This window comes from Glossina fuscipes, unplaced genomic scaffold (assembly GCF_014805625.2).
Source record: "Glossina fuscipes isolate IAEA_lab_2018 unplaced genomic scaffold, Yale_Gfus_2 2, whole genome shotgun sequence".
In the NCBI taxonomy this organism is placed as follows: Eukaryota; Metazoa; Arthropoda; class Insecta; order Diptera; family Glossinidae; genus Glossina; species Glossina fuscipes.
Genome location: NW_023998416.1, coordinates 4123207 through 4144317, shown reverse-complemented (window position 1 = coordinate 4144317; position 21111 = coordinate 4123207). Strand labels below are relative to the sequence as shown.

Here is a 21111-nt window from a genome sequence, read left to right as displayed (position 1 = left end):
TTATGGAATAGTATATATGTTCGCAAAATTTCAGAACTACTATAATTTTTCATAAAAATCCAATTACATGTCTTGCAAAACGTTCGGTAACAAATGATTAACACTAGAACTACCCCTTGGATCAACAGGCACTTTTTGAATGTTGAGCTGGAAAACAAACGATTATAAAGCATAATACAGTTATAATGTTTATCTGAGAACATCTTTAAATGCCCATAATAAGTTTTTTCTATATGTTGGAGTTTTTCCACAATGGGTCATATTCACCTCCATCACTTTTGTGGAATGGCTATGGTCAAAAAAATTAAGATGGGAAACCGAAATTTGCCACAAGCTTTTCTTTGTCAGTTAAGAACATAAGGTTAGAAAAAGGGCGCTATATACCCGAAAAAAAATGTAGGAAAACACGCGACATTTTCTTCGTATTTTCGTCTAGATCCTTCAATCCCGTATCCGAATACCTATGACGCAATTCAACATTCTATGGAATCAGCATCACAGTTAGTTTACAAATGGTTTCGATCGGTTTACTCAAGTGCATAATTAAGGAATTTCCTGTCTACTCTAACGCTCATTAGCATCTTTTCTCTCATTCGGTTACAAATAAATTCAACATAACTAGGACAAATAATTCGAGTAAAAATTGGATCGTTAATTGTGAACGTGAATGTGAAAGTGGAAGATGTGCAAGCGATGTCGGTAGATCTAGGGTTAAACTGAACAATCCGATTGCACAGTTCATAATTTTTCTTCGCTAACAAAACAACAAAGTAGAAAAAATAACAAAGATTGCACGTGAACCCATCTGTGAACCCGTTTATGACTATCTTAAGTTACGTTATATTCTTAACAATGACGACATCCAAGTATTTTGTAGAAAAACTCGAAGAAACGCACATCTTTGTTTGTAGTTTTACTTAAACGCTAAACGATCGGTATGAAATGTTCAACATGAACAATATGCTATACATATTATACTGAATATGATACTGCAACTTTGTTACACCGCACCGTCAATACAAATTTCCAAGCATTTCTCGGAATTTTTATAATAATATTTTTAAGGTTTCTCCATTTATGTCAATTATGTAATTGGTTTATGCCAGAAATAGGTTTTATAGAAAACAGTCAATAATTAAAATATTCATAACTATGAAGATTGCATTAAAAATTGCATTAGTTCAAGTTAAGCGGAGTAAAGGATGCAATTAATGGTAAACCCTACAAAAACTTTTTTCCGTTAATACCTTATAAGACAGTATATGCCACGACATTTGCGCTTCTTGCTCTCACCTTTTGTAATGTGTTCTTAGGAAAATACGCAGCACAAAATATGACTTGAGATCGATCCTTTTTATTACACCCATCGATTTTGAGTTAATCTCTGCCTCTGAATTTTCCGTTTGCGTGTCTCTCCGACCATGTGTTTACGCGTACCGCGGTCTAGCATACCCGCCTGTGCTTCCTTTTGTCTGTTCGTATGACGCGCGCCTTATTTCTCCCGATATTCCTATGCATGTTGTTTCACTTGTATGATCTCTCATGAAGATTACGACTGTGCATGGCAACCAGATTTAATTCTTCGTATATTACAACGAAAACAATGGAAGGACAATTAGTTTTCTGACAAAAATCTCAGCCGAATTGAAGTTCGTCGACTTTGGTTAACGGTTTAAGACCGACTTTTGTATCAGGTTTTTCAGCAAGTCGTGTTTATGCTGCGCAGATGATGTAGAGTCGCTCGTCTCGATTATGCGTTTTAGGCTGATTAGTGTCAATTTCTTTTTTCTTTATATATACATAGAAGCTTAGTTCTTGAGTAAACGAATACGAAGGCACACAAAGTTACTTTTGCTTAGGTAATGTAGACTTGCAAAAGTGATGTGAGACTTCAAGGTATCAGGCATGTACTGAATGATGTAAATATAATTCTTTTGCATATTTTGCAATTAAACGGAAAAGTATGCGCAAAATCTTAGTTTTCTATATATCGCTGAGACTTTGAGAAAACCGTTTATAAAGCTAATGAAAGTTATCCGACTAGCTTTGTCTAAACGACATTGGAATATAAATCGTGGCTTTATACCTCTTAATGGTTCATTTTATGCAACAAAAGAAATATAAACGTTTATCCAATGATGATGAGTTTCAGAAAAGAGAAACGCAATCATTTTGCATAAGAGGGATGGGTTAACTTAAATAAAGTGTAGCTAGCATTAAACCAATAACTTTTATGATCCCTCGTAAAGTAAAAGACTTTTTTTTTTTTATTTGAAAAACGAGACAAATTCATGCTTAGAATTTGAGTCGGACTTTCTTCAGCTAAGAGATATGAAAAATTTTGCACTAACTACGGTTTGTGTAATAAAAACTTATCGAACTTGTTGACATTTCTTTCCTTTATAAACTTATTATGCAAATATAAAAAGAAAGTTTCAGTCTCTTTAGTTACTTGATCTCGATATGAACAGTGAACAAGTTCATCGTTGTTGGTGGTCATCGTGTGTGAAAATAAGGGTTTTTTTAATATTATTCTATATAATAATTGCTGAACGCAGCGTGCAAACGTTTTCATATCGATAATGTGAGAAGACTTGCTGCATGCCTACCCATTAGATAATTGGGATTAAAGCATGCCCGCATGAAAACATATCCAAATATTTGTTTTTGAAAAGCTTCACCCTTTGTCAAGCTCACATGTTCTTACACTTTGCAATTTATTATGTACATGTATATATACATATATATATATATAAATATTAATCATATATTTGTTACTGAATTTTTTTTCTTTTAATATTTTCATCAAATATTTTATCAAGCTAACCTAACTTGAGCATTTTTTTTTTATCAATTTCTTATGCAAATTGTCTGACTGCCACACAAGTATTTATCAATATGAACTAACTATTTTCAACTAACTGCTTTTAGACGGTCTAATTGGTCTAGCTGAACCTGTACGCTGTCCAAGATTGATACTGAATTGTAATCCCTAGTGCAGTGTGTAAAATCGACTCCAAAGTTCAACGACGCATTAAATGTATGATTTGGCATAGTTGAGGTCTACAACCGCATTTTAATATTAGGTAATACCGTGATTGCTCCCCTCTTGCCTTTAGAACAATCTAACGTTCTTGATATTTCCGTTTACAAGTCGAGGATAAACAAATATTCCTCTCCTTTTCCTTCTCGTTACTACCTGCAATCTTTCCTAGCCAGCGGCACGTCTAGTTGCACGACAGACATAGCCATAATGGCTGCTGAAATAAAAACAAAAAAGAAGTAAAAATATCTTAGTTTACATCGTTAAATATATGATCTTTTATTTCTCTCTATTAATATATATAGTGATAGTGGCTTTATATGTTAAATGGAAAAAATGTTTATAAAATATGGTCGTATATACATATTAAAGAGCAATAGGAGTTTGTTCGTAAAGTTTTTTATCCACAAGGTATTGCGTATTTTATAACACATACCAGAGAAACTAGGAACGGCAATGATAAAATTGGTAAATTTTTAACCAGTAAAAAAAGCATAAGCTAAATATTGCAACGGAGCGAGTTATTTTTTTTACAGATCACACAGAGATGCAATAAAAAACGAAATTATTGCTACATTTACTCTCCTATTAATTATGTCAGTTCTGTTCATATCTTAGAAAAGACAATTTTTATACCTTACACGGCTTGTGATGCAAGGGTATATTAGGCTTGTGCCGATGCCTATAACACCCAATAAGAATTGAGATAAACCCACTGTTCGACTCAAGGACAAGCGAAAGTGCTATTAAAATTTGTGAGAATCGGATCGTTTTTTCGAGCATTTTTTCGAGCAAAACAAAGTTGTTGTTGTATTTAATGGTGGCCATGACATACTGTAAAGTATTTGCCTATTTGTTAGTATATTCAATGTAGACCGACTTTTTTAATGCTCGCATCTAGCTTACAGGTCATATAAATCGTATATGGACTTATCGATCGCGATAGGTAAGGACGGAGATGGTTTCGCATAGCTTATCAACGAATCCATGAATGATGCTACTACGAATTTATTCACAAAAAATGTTTTATAAACAATCTTACTCGGCTTATTGTTTTCGTAATAAATCTAATGTTATATGACGTTAGAAGGTGTAGTTTTTGTTGTTTAACTCTCTAACATAGGTTTTATGTTCGCAGCCGAAATTGTGATACAACAAAGGTAAGCAGCAGACGCGCAGCTAAATAGAGCTAATCATGTAACGTTGCTAGTTGTGGAATTAAAAATCTTAAATGGTGAGAAAGTGTGAACATGAACAGAGCATTGGGCAACGAAAAGTTGCTTGCGACAGCCAAGACGGGTTCGCGCTTGTTACTCTGAGAGCTTGCTACGAGTTCGAGAAAGTTATTCTGCCGTCTTTTACTAGTTTTAGGCAAACCGCACCGACCCGCTCTTGGATCACATTGCACTAGACGATAGAAAATCGATTCAATACGAGAAACAGTGGTGCCGCTAACTCCAAACGAAGCCTTACAAATCCCTTATTCCTGTACATCGGTGACGGAAAAAAAGAAGAGAAGAATGAAAATTAATAGGGAGTTGACAGGAGCGCAGCTACTACACTAGCACGCTTCGACCAAAGTAAAGTTTACCGTACTGAAATTTTCAACATGCGATTGTTAGTCGCGGCTCTTAACTACTTGGCTAGCTTTGCGAACATTAGGCACAAGTGCGTCAGAGATCGTCCAAAGTAATCCTTTGGCGGTTATCAAGTCATTACATAATCCAGATAAAACAATTACAATAGAGAACCAACGTCAACATAGATCTCAACGGGCTTGCGCACCATTCGTAGCTCTCCTTTTTTTAACTTAATTATGCATTATCACTACCCTATAGAATAAACTAGATTACCAAATCTTATTTCACTTGCAAAGCTCACTAGATCTTTTCTTAACGGTCTATTGCTTTTTTAATCGCCTTTATTACTTCAAATTCAAGCTAAGAGTTCATTAAAAGAGAGTTCGTTCGTAGTTCCATCTTATTGGGACAATTAAATTTGTTTCGTTCACTAAAATGTGTCAGCAAAAGGGAGGGTAGAAGGAGAAAACAAAAGCTTACTTCGATACAGGCACTAATTTTGAAATAATTTGTCAGTGTCATTGAAATTATATTAAAAAAATTTGTCTTTAAAGTAAACCTTAAGAGAAAAATTTTTATAAAGAAAAAAAAAATTGTGTTTTACAGAAAGCAACAACATTTCAAAAAATGTCTGTATCAGCATCCACCCCCGTTAATATTCGCATTTGTCTGGTTGGTGAAGTGGCCAAAGATAAGTCATGTTGTGAAGCTGCTCGAACTTTTGGCGTGCCCGTCATAACTTCAGAAACAGGTCTGGAGTTAATTGCCGATAACGACTGGCGAACATATTTTGTTTTAGAAGATTTTGAAACACCTATATACACCGCATTACTCGAAACCAAGCAAAGTATTCTGGGCCCGCCAGCTATAATACAAATCGCTGCATTAAGAGGTGGCCTCAAAGAATACCCACGTCCCGTTTATAATTATGCTATGAACTCTATTGTGGCGTGTTTCACGGGCGTACGTAGCAAGGAGGAACTTAAGAAGCTGGTGAACTTCATTCATGCTATGGGCGGCGGTATACGTAAAGATATTATGAATGTGGGACTTACTCATCTAATAAGTACACACAGTGGTGGTGATAAATACGAATACGCTAAAACGTTCGGTTTAACCGTGGTTAGGCCAGCTTGGGTATACGCCGCCTGGGAACAACGAGATCAACTTGAATTTCGTGCTGATACCGAGGAATTCTCAAACAAATATAAGCTGAAATGCTTTGAAGGACAGAAAATTTGCTTTGTAGGATTTCCGGCCGATGAACATAAACTTATGTTGGAAATGTTAGAAACTAACGGCGGTGTACATGTTGAATTAGGCGATCCTGAATGTTCACACATTGTGGTTGGTCAACATGCGACGCCGGTGAAACCCGAATCAAAGAGTAATCGAACTCATATTTTGAAATCTGATTGGTTTTGGTACACAATTAAAAACGGTTATGCCATCGAAAAGAATTATCTGTTCGATGATAGTTTATATAGCGTCGCACAATGTGAGAGTTTAGCATACAAAGAAACAGTGATCAAAAAATCTTCCATGCGATTTATATATTTCATGGAGTTTTATACCACGGAATCGAATTATGTGGGTATACTCGATACAATTATAAATGTAAGTAATAAACTTAAGTTAACCTTTCTGGTGGATATTATGGCAATTTTTACCTTTTAATAATTTAAGGTCTTCAAAATTCCTTTAGAAGAGAGCGTAGAAGATAATGATGCTTTATTAAATGAATTCAAAATAAAAGCAATTTTTGATAATTTTCTACCCATACATGAGGTGCACCAGAGCCTGTTTGCACATTTAGGTGTCATACGTGCAAAGTGGTCGGAGGATTGTTTAATCGGTGACATCATATTGCAACATCGCGGTGATTTAATTAAAGCTTACCGGCCCTATGTGAACTTCTTCGACCAAATGAAAGAAACTTTAATACAAAGTGAACGAAAACATCCTCGATTTCAGGAATTTCTCAAAATCAATGAAGCGAAACCCGTATGCAACCGACAAAGATTGCAGGACTTGATGATATGTCCTGTGCAACACCTACCCCGCATTCAGCTTTTATTGAATAATATACTTAAACATACGAATCAAAATAATCCCGATTATTTACGCTTGGAAGATGCATTAAAAGCGATTAAAGAAGTAATAATGGAAATTAACAAATATAAATGTGAGACGGAATCACCAAAGGTCGGGCGCGTCTTCTCGTTTAGGAAAACTCGGTCGAATTTGAAACGTGCCGTTTCCATTGTAAGGACTTCACTCTTCGGCAGTCCGCAATTGCCACCGAGACGTTCCGTCAGTTGTGAGTAAATAAAAAATAGTTTACAAAGTTAAGAATCGATGTTACCCACGAACGTTGTGGTTAAAACAATCATAATTAATCGAAAGTGTTTGTCTTTTCAACACAACATTACAAAAGGATACGATCCGAACCTCTGCCGTTTTGGTTTTTCATTTCTTTTTATTGTCGTTGTCTATTTCAAGTATTGTGACAACTCTGCTTTTACATTCATTATTGCTAATTGTGGTTTTTTTTTTTTTTAAATTATTTTGTTATTAATTTAAAGATTGTATTTTTTGATTTTGTTATTAATATTACCTTAGCAAATAAATCGACTACTGCTTTTTATAAATCTTTTAAGAGAGCAAACATATTCTTAGTAAAAAAGTCAATCTCCATATTGAGAACCTGAGAAGAGAACAACATTTCGGTAGAATATGGATTCCGTGTAGAAAACAAAATACTCCTTTTGAAGCTGCCTCTCTAAGGGAAACTCCGCACGAACAGATAACTCATAGATAGCAACCAGGGTTAATCAAAAGGAATAACATCTGCTGACGACGGCAGCAAGATATAACCTGAGTGAATTTTGCTTTGTAAGACCATATTTCGTATTAAAGATACACGATATCACGTCTTTTGATATGCTATGCCGTTTTTCGTTCCGATTGCATCAGGTATTAACTATTAGCAGGATACCCAAGTAAGCAAAGCGTTGTATATTTGCAAGAATCCAAAACAGGCCAAATCCATTTGACGCTATTTAGGGCCGACGTGGGTAGTAAGTTTGTAAGTTCACTTAGCCTGCTTTATGGTTAAGACCAATCGTAACGCATCCTATATTGACCCCTAACGCGTCAGCAATACTATTCTTTGGATTAAGCAGAAAAAGTAAAGTTTCCCGTAGGCATAGATCCTAAACACAATATTTTGAACATTTTCCAGGATAATTTATGTTATAGTGCAAAACCGATGTGAAAACGGGAGAATTTATTCAATGTTAAAATGAAAATGGAAGCTCGAAGTGATCGGAGGAAATATCCTGTGTGCATGAATAATAATCAAATAGGACGTGCAATTTCTCCAAATCTATGTGAGATATTCAGAGTGAATGTGTCATAGAGGACATTGGTACTCGTGAAAATTATTACTCATAAAAGACTTGTCTTCCGCATATTTATGTATGTTCTTCATAAACAGGTAAGAACGTTAAGGATATACTTTGAGAACCTGCGAATAACTTTTTTATAGCCATTACTTGCAGATATAATATTTACATATATTACTTAGTGAAGGAAACTCGTTCTGTCTTTAATCAAATAATAGAGCGGTATCTATCTATCTGGCCGTCTCTTTTTCTATCAGCACAAATCACAGTCCCAATGTTTTGTTAAATCTGAAATTCTATTATGTCCATGTATGCAAGATCTCGCAGAACTTAAGATAGACGTACCTCTTATTATACCCGTCGATTCATAAAGTGTGTGTGTGTTAGTGGTAGACCTATCTGCCTGGCTTGTTTTGTTGGGTTAAACCCAGAGGCCGCAACTTTCAAGATATTTTAATGAAATTTTGGTGCACTAACGAGTTTTGGCCTAAGGGCGGACGCTTTTAAAAATGTTCGAGATCGGGCCACTGGATCGACCAAATGCCACACAGCGCCTCATATTGCTAAGCGGTTATATGAATAATTTTTGGGTAGCGTAAGATATTTAATGGTCGGTCGTGGACCCTTATAGTATTTTTACTTTTTTCTTTTGGATTTTCAGTTTGTCAAAAGGCTTAACTCATAGCATTTTATTGGCTGATTAACATTTTATATACGTAACGCGGACTGATTCTAATTATAGTTAACGTTGCGGTTTCCAAAAACGATATATAAGTAATAATACGAAAGATGGTTGGGATGAGATGGTAACAGACGTTATGCAATACAGTAAAAGTGGATGAATGAAAGCTTTGAAGTGTCACTGTATGACATACAATACGGGAAAGTGTATTTATTAGCAAAATGTCGTAATTTCTGCGTATTCCTAACTTATCACATCTCCTTCAATGGACTCCATTACTTCACTCAACATAGTCCCAACGCATATTCAAAGCAAACTAGTGGAACGAAGTAATTTCGAAATGATACAATTTATGAAGACCCCATAGAATATTTCTAGAGTTAATTAAATGTTTGTTGGATGATATCTTCCGTTTCATATTTCACGAGTGTTAGATGTCGACTATAGTAAACTGCATTTTTCTTCTTCTTCTGCAAATCAATAACCAAACATTCGTAAGGTTGTGCGTTCTTGGTAGCTCTGCCATATTTCATTTATTAAATATGAACGGGAAGGGAAAGCCTATGCTAGATATATAGAATGTGTACGAATAATACTTACTGTTGATAAAGGAAATTCAGTGAATGAATGATTTTGAAATGAAAAGTGATTGAATTTAAAGCAAGGTATACGTGTACATTCTCAAGAGTGCGCGACTGCGTGAGTAGATTCAACATTTTCACATATATACTGCGTTTTTGTTTTTGCGAAAGTAGACAAACGTGCATGCAGCACTTTAATCATGAAAATGAAACCAAATTTCATTTCTTCTTTGCGCTCACAAAATGAAGTGAAAGTCCCTTTAAAGAAAAAAAAAAAAAAAATCAAAAAGTTTCGTCATATTTGCTTTCGCCGATAATGCCTTTTTCACATAGTTCGGTACTTTTATATATTAAATCAATTTGTCATTCACCGTCAAAGGTAGACTTACTGCCAATTAAATTAATAACTTACGTACAAGAATGGCACAAAATTGATAGTTTACTAAAGGGGAAAGAAGTAAAAGCTTAAGAGCAAAACCCATTAAGATATTTAAAAAGTGTTATATGAAACTTTTTTCTTCATTGCACACTGGCTTTTTTTTTTTGAACCCATCACCGGAGGATAAGGGTTATATTTATTCTGTCAAAACGTTTGCGACACCTAGATAGGCACTTCAGAGGCCTATATTCTTAATCAGCATCAAATTCTGAATCGATTTAAGCACGTGCCTCTGTCCATCTATTTAAAGTCCGTTGCAAACATTTTCTTGATTATAAAAATGAAGCTTTCGTCTCTGAATACGACAGAAACATTGAATGTTCTTGCACGCAGGTTGCTATTGAAAATGGATCGAATCGGACATGCCTATAGGGAAAGGGAATAAAAAATTGTTTTCTTTCTCATTACTATAGCAAATAATTCTACAAAAATTTGAATATATATTCCGTGGGCGGTGTTGTAGTACCTCTAAAAAATGGAAAAAATCAATTCCATAACGGGTCATAATTCCATTCTGTTTCATTCCAAAATCTTTGTAACGCACGGAAGCAAGCTTCAGAAACCCCATAAAGTATATGCGCTCTTCGCCATTTTCATATACGGAGTGCACCTAAGAATCCGTTTCGTTCATCCGTCCACTCATTTGTCCCTCTATGCATATGCGTCATTTTGGAGTATATGTGGTAAACATTCTCCTATTCGCAAAAATGAGGATGTCGCCTACAAGCTTGCAAAAGAATTTGAAAGTAATCGAAACTTTTCAAAGAACTCGCCTATGAATACGTTTACGTTTTGTGTCTTTTACACACAAGCACAATGCAAGCATTACATACATTTCCACCCCCATTTTGAAAATAGACAAAATCAACCCCGCCTACCCAATGTTATGGTATTTCAAAAAATTATTTTTTAAACACCGTTATAACCCGCGAAAGCAAGCTATCAAATTCGGAATGCACCATCGATCTGTTCATCTGTCCGTTCGTCCGTTTGTGCAACTGTGCGTTAGCTGTTGTAAACGTTCCCCCGTTTGGTGCATATGAACATACCGCCTTCAAATTTGGTAGAAAAGTTTCTGTCAAAGGTATCTGTCATAGGATACGCCTACAATGCTAGATAAATCGAGAACACGCTTGCTTTTTCGATTTTTCGCTCATTATTCATAAGCTACAATAGACATGCTACAAAAATGTGTATTTTTATTCTATCAAAATATAAAAAATCAGCCACGCCCTTACAATATTACAGACTATGATAATTTAGTGCTTTTCTTTTTCTAAAGTGTTTTTTTATTTTTTTTTTTTTTTTGAGATAATGATCGTCATAGCCGCATATAATTTTATTGCTTGCTGTAATATAATTTAATCGACATATTTACATTTATATACATATCCATATACATATTTGTAAAGAATTTAATTCAATGAAGGTTTATTTTGAGATTTCAAAGAAATATCACTTGCAAGAGTACGGATATTATTTGTTTACCTTTCCTTATCTAACTACAAAAACATTTATTTATTATACAATTAGTCTTTACACTCCAGTTTACCCATTGCTAATGAAATTATAGATGCTCGCCATGTACACGTATGTCTAAACGTTCCACATTTGTTTGCTTGCACTTATTTTCCTGGAATTTCCTCGAAAGAGCGTTTATTTCTGTTAAGATTTACAAAACAGTCAAGGACACCTTTTATTCTAGTTATTGATTTCTGCTTTATGTGAAAAATTAAAGAAAAATTAAATGTGATGAAATACGATCTCATGAGGATGTGGAAAGGTAAGGAAAGCTCGTGAACACTTTCAATTAATACGTGTATTGGCATAAACTACTAGACACCCTATAACACTTAGTACTATACTATGTTGATATAGTAGAACTTGTAGTCCATTTTTCCCCCTTTCGCACTTTAGCAATATTCAGTTTACCTGTCAACTATTTTATTATCTTCCAGACGCTGAGCCACAAATAGGTCGACGTAGTCCAAATTTGGTAACGCCAAACTTGTCAATATTGAAAATTGAACCTTTTGACAAGACTCAGTCAGTTAGAAGATTCATTTTCGTAGGTAGGTTATAGGGGAGAGGTTTTACACTTCGTTGTCCCAACTAATCTAATTTTTTTATAACAATTTAGAATATTGAAATACTGCTCAGCGATTTCTGTTACCAACTTCTAAAAATTACAATATTTCTTCATATAACGACTCTTCCATATATGACATTATATTAGCGCTGCGATCCGAACCATTTCCAATAGCCGCCATTTTCGTCCTTGATCCAAAACATGTTTACATAGTGTATCCAATTTCATCAAAATATTCCACAAATTTTGGGACATTTACATGGATAGATATCAAACAGGCAAAGGAACAGACAAGGTTAGATCGATTCAGAGAGCGACTCTGAATTGATCAGTATAAAAAAAAGGCAGGTTCATCGTAAGCCCTTTTGGGTGTTGTATACATCCGTACAAACTTAATATACCCTGCACCATAAGTGGCGTACAAGCAGGGCTATAAAGTAAATCGTTTTGAGAATAGCGAAATAATTGAAGGCATATAGGAAACCAAGACATGGTGAACGCTTATGTGCGTCCTAATGAAGATGAAAACCGTACAGATTTGGTTACTTCTGTGTAATTTAACAATCGATGACTCAACTAACCAGCACTTTTGAAATGACTTAGAAAAAAAAAAGAAAATCAAAATGAAAATTGATTACCTGGGACGTATCAACAATTTTTATCAACTTTTTTTGCTATCGAAACTTTCATCTGATTGTTATTCGACATAAAGTAAATGTTGCAGAGAAAATGTGAGTATGTGCGGTTAGATCTTTGAAAACCATTTTATGTGCAATAAATCTGAACACGTGCGTAAACACATACTACAGCAAATGTAACAATTGAAAATGATTGATTATAAAACTTTTCAATAAAAAAAAAGTAAATAAAAAAGTTATCTTCAGCTCAGACCGAACTTATTGATACCCGTCATAATCTTTTATTTTTATACACATGCACGCTTGCAAGTATGTCTAGTGCGAGTGAAAATTGAAGCAAACATTTCCGGTACCAATTAAGAAACATTGCCAGCCACAACTACTTCCTCTATAATTATGCCAAATGTACAGAGGCCTCAAGAGACCAAAGAAAAATTCATATATTACTTCGGCAAAAGCGTACAGTGTCAACGTTGACAGCATTAGTCATGACAGGTACATCACCAAGTGGACTACTTCCAAAAGAACACGCTTACATTTACTAGACTAGAAAAATAAGGAAAAATGATCGATTGGTGTAAACACAACATCTGCGTTTCAAAAACACTTATTAATCAAAAAATATTTCCGGAGAGGCAGCTATAGTGAAGAAATTACCCGAAAGAAGAGAAAGCGTTTGGTGTAATTTCAAACGGCGAGATTGGTAGACGAGAAGAAAGAGCGACTAAGTAAATTTTTTCTCGACACGTCCTTTATGTGGTTAGAAAAATGCCTCGAGTTATTTTTGCCGATTTGGCCCACGTAAGTGATGTGCGTGAGAGTGTAAATGGTGGAGAGGAGCACATCATTTTTTCGTCTGTAGTATAGGGACATCCTTCAGATCTCTACGCACTCGCGTTGCGCTGCTCACGCAGTCATCCTGAGAAATATGGGAACTAGAAGGAAGTGCGAGTTTCTTCAACGGCTTATGCCACAAAAATATGAAAAGGGGCTGAAATACGAACGCGTAATCTCTTTCTGAGAGCAGTGGATTAGGAATATATCACTTCGTCCTCCAAAAAAAAAAAAATCAAGCTATGTCCATATGTGTATGCGTACATACGTATAAAAATACGTATAGACGTGACCGAAAGTATTAGTTATCCTAGATTTCACTGCATTACACGCATTCCGGATGGAAAATAAAACTAGTCTGGCTGTCCACGTCGTTCGATAGAGCTGCACTGAGAGAAAGTTTTTTGCGGTTCGCGAAAGACTCCCGATTTAGTTTTCCTTCCTGGCGCCCAGTAGTCACGCGTCATCGTACCCAAAATATCTACTCTTTTAAAGTAACGTTTGAATGTTTGCCGCGCGGAATATTATTTTTGTTATACTTTATAAATTGCATCTCTCTTTATAGGAGTAGTGTCTTGTACTTGTCTCTGCCAAGATTGTATATCCATCAACACATACACTGCACTTCGAAGGCCAGCGCTTTATTGTTATCTCAAAAAAGGAATAATTTTTCTATCAAAAGTAGAGGAAGAACGAAAAAAAGAGAAAGAAGATGCATAGCGAGTTTTGAGACAAAAAAACTTAAATTTATGCAAATAAAAAAGTTGTTGACCTGACAACATTTGCATTATCGTTGTTTTTTACAGCGCAATATACAAATGCATATGCTTACCAACATACATATGCACACGAATATAAACGCATTTGCGTGCAGGATATTTTATGATGAAGCCATCACTCGATTATATTAGTATGTATATCCAAATGTGTTATAGACAATTTTATTACTAATTAGTAGTCGTTTATATTTGTTATATGTGATTTCAATAAATACCTAGATAGAGATGTTCATTCTATAGAATCTACAGAGCGTTATATGAAACTTTAATAAAAGGACATTTTAAACACACTTGCTCTAACTTGATGCGCTAAAAGCTTTCATTAAAAGTGGGTAGGGTGGATGAATAAATAAATATGGTCATGGTAGATCACGCGTATCAATCTGATCACTAATTTTATTGACGGGTATAAAACTTCCATAAAATTCTCATTTCATTTACTTTTTTTATTATTACGCGAACGGTGTACGCCAACTCTCCGTCATCTCTGTGCATGTGTTTGATATTGTATTTAATCCTACAGCAGTTAAAATAAGAAATTATATAAGCAAAATATTTTGCGCGTTGTCCGTAACCGTAAAGTCAATATTAGTCTTGCTTTTTATGGCTTTTCAAAGGGCAGATAATACCAGTACACGACTACATGACTAATTAACATAATTGATACATAAATAAATAACGACAGATAGTTGAGAGAGGAGGCACTCTCTTGTGTTTACAACAAAGAATTTTGTAAATAAAGTAAATTTGCAGAAAAAAAAACGAACAGAGGTGTAAAGGCTGAAAAATAAATACGAGAAACATTGCTTGTATAATAATAATATTGATTTCAATTTATACGAAACTGGCAAGAAATGTAATAGCGCCCAACCTATGATTATCTGTCACGTCCTCATTGCAGTAACGTTCACGTAACTACCGCCTGCTTAATCTGTTTAACATTTTTACTGATTTAAGATTAAGAAATTAAAGGTTACATAAAAAATTATACCTTAACATTAGTAATAAAGCAAAAGACGACAAGTATTATGCATGTAGAAATACATATATATAAACCCATAATTCAATTTCTGAATGAGCAATGGATGAGACGCTGGAAATATATGATAAATTCTCCTCTTAAAAGAGTTGTTGTTGTTTTTACGCTACCTTGGAAGGTAGATAAGCTTTGCGAAATGTTTGCAAAGCACAAAATACTTCAATGACGATTCTACAGGAGATATATATATATTCCCGACGTAGACGATCCATTGTTTATCTTTAGCTTCGTCTGCTGAAATCACGAAGAGAATTTCTTTTCTAACTTTTTCTTATGATAATTTAAAAACTTAATAGTTAACAAAATTGGTCCGCGGTCCACTCGGTCATTCGGATCTATACATCGATACATTAACTGAATATTCATTTTATTTTGGAATCGCAAATCAAATACAAGTTAATGACAAATGTTACAAAATCCCTCTCCAGCTAAATATAATTTTTTTTTTTTGCTATATATAGGAAATGAAACTTGTTCAATGCTCAGAAACATGGTGGGTATGGTCTACATTCGTTTCATTTTTGAGCCTGGAATGTAGCTGCAATCAAATTATATGTTGAATAAATAGAAAACTGACATTAAGGCGAGGCCGAATCTGTGATATCTGCGAAACTGTCCCTCATTTTGCTCTTACGCACAGTTATAGTTTAAGTTACATTTGTACGTCTTTGGCAAAGTTAGCAATAACTTGTTACAGAATCCTCCGCTGAGCGTAAGTTGGTTTCTTCATCTACGACTGATTGGCAGCTGGCCAGTCTTCGAATAATAAACTTCGCTTTCCTACTTCTTTTATTAACTGTAAGTGTGACCGACTGCATGCTCTGGACCTCTATCGTGGATGGTAATGCCCTTCTGAATTAAGTAAGATAAGAGAATGGTTAAGGGATTTTTCTAAGAGAAGATAGATGCATGCTGATGTTTTTCAGAAACGTGTACAGCGAATGATAAAACGTAAAAAAAATAATTGAGAAAAAATAAATATAAAAGTAATTATAACATGGCTGCAAGCATCTGATAAAATCATCCCTTTTCCAGTCAATGCTTCAAAACTTTGGGTCTATTTCAGTTGGTTAGTTCAAAATAAATATACTTGTGAATGAACCAGGGCACACGTAGTGCTAACCCAAGTCGAGGCGAGTTGGGTAATTGTATCCATAAACGTGAGAGTTGATTTATCGGAACTTGTTTCATATAGTACTTTCAGCTGCCGACCCGGGATATTTCTATCGCGTTTTATATCATTACCTTCTACGGGGCTGGTATAATATTTATACCCTAAACAACTTATATATGGTATATTAAGATTGCAAGGACACAAGTAAATACCAGAAGGTCTACCTTGCACCTTTTATTACACCAATCGATTCAGAAAACAATTCAGTTTGTCTGACCGTCTTATCTGCCTGACATCTACCAACGTATTCTAGTATTCTGTTTTACGGGCTGCAATATCAAACTTATTTTGATGAAATTTAAGGCACTGTCATGTTTCAGCTCAAGAAAGAATGCTATTGAAAATAGTTCGGATCGGATTACTTTCTCGACCGTTTGACATATTTTGATAAGTCGTTAGTAACAGTAATTCGGCATTCGGAATTAGTGTCAAAACTTTGGATCGAATGAGACAATCTTTTGAACTCCTTGCCATATAATGCTTCTTATAGTAAAAGGGCCTATTGTTGAATACTTTTAAATGAAAATTCTCTAATTTGGTATAAAAATGAACTTTACCGATTTGGACCACGAAGGCCCATTTCTTTGTATCTTAACCTGCATAAGGATTCAAATGAAAAATAAAAGTTTGTATATAGACAGAATACTTTTTAACATTTTATGACGAAAATCTGTCCATAATAAGTCATTCATAGGGAATTTAGATCAAAAAGATCTATTTTATAAAACCACTCTTACATCCCTTAGGTCCCTTGAGAGCAAGCCGTTCTATGGCGACAAAGTGTAATTCGTCGTTTCTTATGACGGAAGCAATTGAAAGACAATGAGATCTTTAACAAGTAAATTGAGTTCGCTATATATACACCACGTGGACGTTTGAATATTTTCCAATATGAGCGCTTTCATGAAAATTATGCATTTATATAAAAATAGTGTATAATTTTTGGTGTATTATTACGCGATATTACGCGAAGTGATGTAGGGTATCTAATAATCAGCCTTGCCTGACTATAACATTCTTACTTGTTGTCATTGCATTGATGTGGTTGTGAATGAATCGCGACATTTTTTTAAATTCAACTCAGTATAAGCAAAAATTCAACTTTATATCTCGACTTTATTAGACCAACATTATGCATTTATATGTCCAATCAATATTGTCGACCATATTGCTAAATCAAAACTCGTTTTATATAACAATATTTATATATAAGAGGATTAAGAAATAGTCTTGTTTTATTCACATTATTTTTTCAAAATATTATTTTTCGCTTTTGTTCATTTTGTCATTCATTAAAAAAATAATTTATTAAAATTATTTGATATAAATCTGTTAGCATAGGCTCAGCTTATGCTGAGTGATTGTAAAAATTGCTTCATTCATCTCAGTTTCAATAGAGGTCACGTCCTTTGGGCAGTATATAATACACAAAAACCGATAGCATATATAGTCCAAAAGTACATAGATAGACATTAAGCGGGCAAGTAGGCTTAAATCGATTCAGGAAATGACTCTGACTCGAAATTTATCAGTCATATGTTCAAAACACACCTATCGGAACTGATAAGTCAGAACAAAGAATTAAATGTGATACAAGCTATGTCTAAAAGTGAGTACCAATCGCAATCACAACACTTAAGCAAACCGGAAAAATTTTATCATTTCAACGTTTTATCGTCAATAATGAATTTAGGCTGAAGCAGCACTAACATCATTTTTATATTTTTTTTTATAGGAATGATGATTGCCACGCTTTCAGCTAAGGAGATGTTAATATTTTAATGGGTAAGGCTTACCATAATTCGAAATGTTTTTGCCCATCACTTGCTGACTTTAAAAAAGAAAGAGTCGACCATATATTAATATTTTCTGTTTAAGCAAACCGATATCAGATTTCGTAAACGAAATTCGCGCAACTACCATCGACACAATAATAATAATAATAATAATAATAATATTAAATGTTTCGAAATGCCTATAAATTAATTGGAATGAATTATTTATCTGAAACAGATCATTTGCTTTTATTATAAAGAGAGAGAAATAATTAAATTGCTGCGCAATCTTTTCTAAAAAATAATTTATGAAATTTATGAAATAATTTAAAAATTTCCAAAGAACAGAATAACAGTGCCGTTACTTTTAACGACTCTATTAATGAAATTCCAGGACGGTCCATCTTGAAGTAGTGTGAAAACGATTGCTTGATTTATTTAGTTAATGCATAATAAACTTATATAAGCTATTAATTTTATTAAGATTAATTTAGCCCGAGAAATAAATTAAAAGACTTAAAGCCTAGAGCGCTAACATCTGGCTTTATTGAAAAATCAACCCCACATATTATTGGAATCCACGACGATTTAGCTGTTAGTCGAAATACTTAGCCTGCTCGCTCACTCAAGCGCCTTTTTGTAGCCTTGCAAGGTTTTTTCTTTTGCTTCACGGCTTCATGATATTTTGTACTTGCAACTGATTTCTGAAAAGATAAATAATCTCACACACAATTTCAATATCAAATATCTTTCAGATATCATAGTTCCTGATTTTGATCATATTAATGAAATAGCTTCACCTCGGGCATGTATCTCTAGTGAGTGCTTAGGTAGGATACTACTTGTTTTAATTAAAGATCAAATAGGTTTTTGTTAATAGAAATTCGTTAATGAGCGGAAAGAGTAAATATATAATTATAAATGAAGTAGAAATGTATATAATCTAAATAAGGTAAATAAATGAAATGAAAATGAAACGATGTGTTGACCTTATATTCAATTTCCTCGAGAAGAAGATAATAAATAAAGATTTCTTTAAAACGTTATTTATTATATTTAAGATCACTTGCGTAAATTCTCGAATTCGTGTACTTTTAAAATGTGCCGGGTGATCGAAACCATGTGCAAACCATGCAAAGGATGGACTCTAATTCAACACTTTAGTGTTAAAAAAAATATTTAATGTAAATTTTAGTTAGGTTTCATTCACTACAGTCGTTTGGAAAAGCACTTATATTCTGAACATCACGAAAAGTTGGAGTAGCTAGAATCGAATCCATGGGTCCTGGGTTCAAGTATCTGCTCGAGCGGCACTTGCAAAAAATTAATTTGCGCTGGGGTTTCACTTTCTGGCGAAAGAAAGTTCCTCTCAAAACAAAAGTGTTGTTGTGCGAATGAGTATCGAATTTTTCCACTGAAAATTTGTGTGCAATTTAAAACCACAATGTAAAGCAAATTATTGACCACTACATAAAAATGTGGATATATTCATTCGCTCACAAGGTTTGCAACACCCAGAAGGAAACTTCAAAGGCCATAGGGTACATTGATTGGCATCAAACTGCGATTCGATTTTAACATGTACATCCGTTTGCCTGTCTGGTTAGTATCTACATAGCAATTGCAAATTCTTGCATGCGGATTGGTACAGAAGATGTGCTGAATAGGTCCAAGAAGACAACAACAGCGCAATGTAAAGTCAAAACATCCTTGGATTCAAAAGGAAAAATAAATGATTACTTCGATCATTTCCCATAAACTGTAAGAGTAAATATTTGTCCACTACGTGTTCACATAAAAATGATGCGAGTAACGGACTGGGCAAGAGCCGAATATAATTATTTTACTTGTTTTAAATGAAATGATTTACTGTTCATTCCGATGATTTCAATAACAAACAGCCGAATAAATGAATGAATAAATTCAATTAATTGATTTAAATGGTTGCACAGGGTATTCAAACAGCTGAGAGAGAGAGAGAAAACATTCGTGTTTTTAAAATCACATTTTTGGTAAAACTAGTCTGCATCATCATGAAGCAAAATAAAACAGAGCTTTATGCAGCTAGCGATTAGCAGAACGATAAGTAACGTTTCACAGAAAAGCGAATAGCTAGACGAGATTAGCGCAAGAAAGTCAGAATAATATTTGGCATTAATGACTGAGTTTATAAGGATACTTAAGTGATGTACTTGTCAGTTCGTAGAGTGGATCACAAGATATTCGAATAAACAACACCACAAACATTGTACATTTAAGCTTTTGTAAGTAATTGATCGAATCTTCGAAGATATAAGACTAAACTCTACTCTATTCTAAAAACCACACAATTTAGGGCTAGGAACTGAAAGTCAAAAATAGTTAGATCATCGACTAAAATAGCAAAAAAAAACCTTAAAAAGTCAAATTTGGACCACATATATCTGTTTGTTCAATCAAGCCCATATCCGCAAAAATCAAGAGTAATTGTCAGTACTTTATGAAGAAAATAGGTGAAAAATAATACTAGAGGCATGGACAGGAAAAATTTTAAATTTAGACAGCGGGAGACCAGATTTCCTATGTTATGCGTGTCTTTAGATTAATAAATGGCACAATTTTTGACATTTTATCACGAATATAAATAAGGAATTGTGTTAAATAAAGTAGTGTAAGGTATTTCAAGGTCGGCCTAATCCGGCATAAATTTTATATTTGTTCATTTTCACATTTAACGCAACAAAATGGTCAAATTTCTGAATGGTAATGTACGTTTACACACATGCAAGTGTATGCATGCATTATTCATATTCTGAATCTTGCGATCAATTATCATTAATGACTATACATAATTATGAAAGGTTTGTGCGCTTGAAAAAATATGTATTAAAAGGTAATTTTAAATTACCAAGCAATTGACTCGAAATTGTATGGAGGCAAGAATATGACCGACAATGTCACTACTTAGTGGAATGAATGTTTTTAATAACTGATAAATCGTGAATTAATGAAGAACCATAAATACCAGGAATGGCGATATAATATGAAATGTATTTCTCGCTTATCTTTTAT

At 34.2% G+C, this 21111-nt stretch overlaps 1 protein-coding gene across 1 annotated transcript; it reads left to right on the top strand.

Moving 5' to 3' along the window:
* Positions 1 to 5225: 5225 nt before the first annotated feature.
* Positions 5226 to 6951, top strand: LOC119632837 (protein ECT2-like). Its single transcript, XM_038025959.1, has 2 exons — positions 5226 to 6240; positions 6310 to 6951. Exons 1-2 carry the CDS (start codon positions 5251 to 5253, stop codon positions 6949 to 6951), a joined length of 1632 nt encoding a protein of 543 aa, XP_037881887.1. The 5' UTR covers positions 5226 to 5250.
* The last annotated feature ends 14160 nt before the right edge of the window (positions 6952 to 21111 follow it).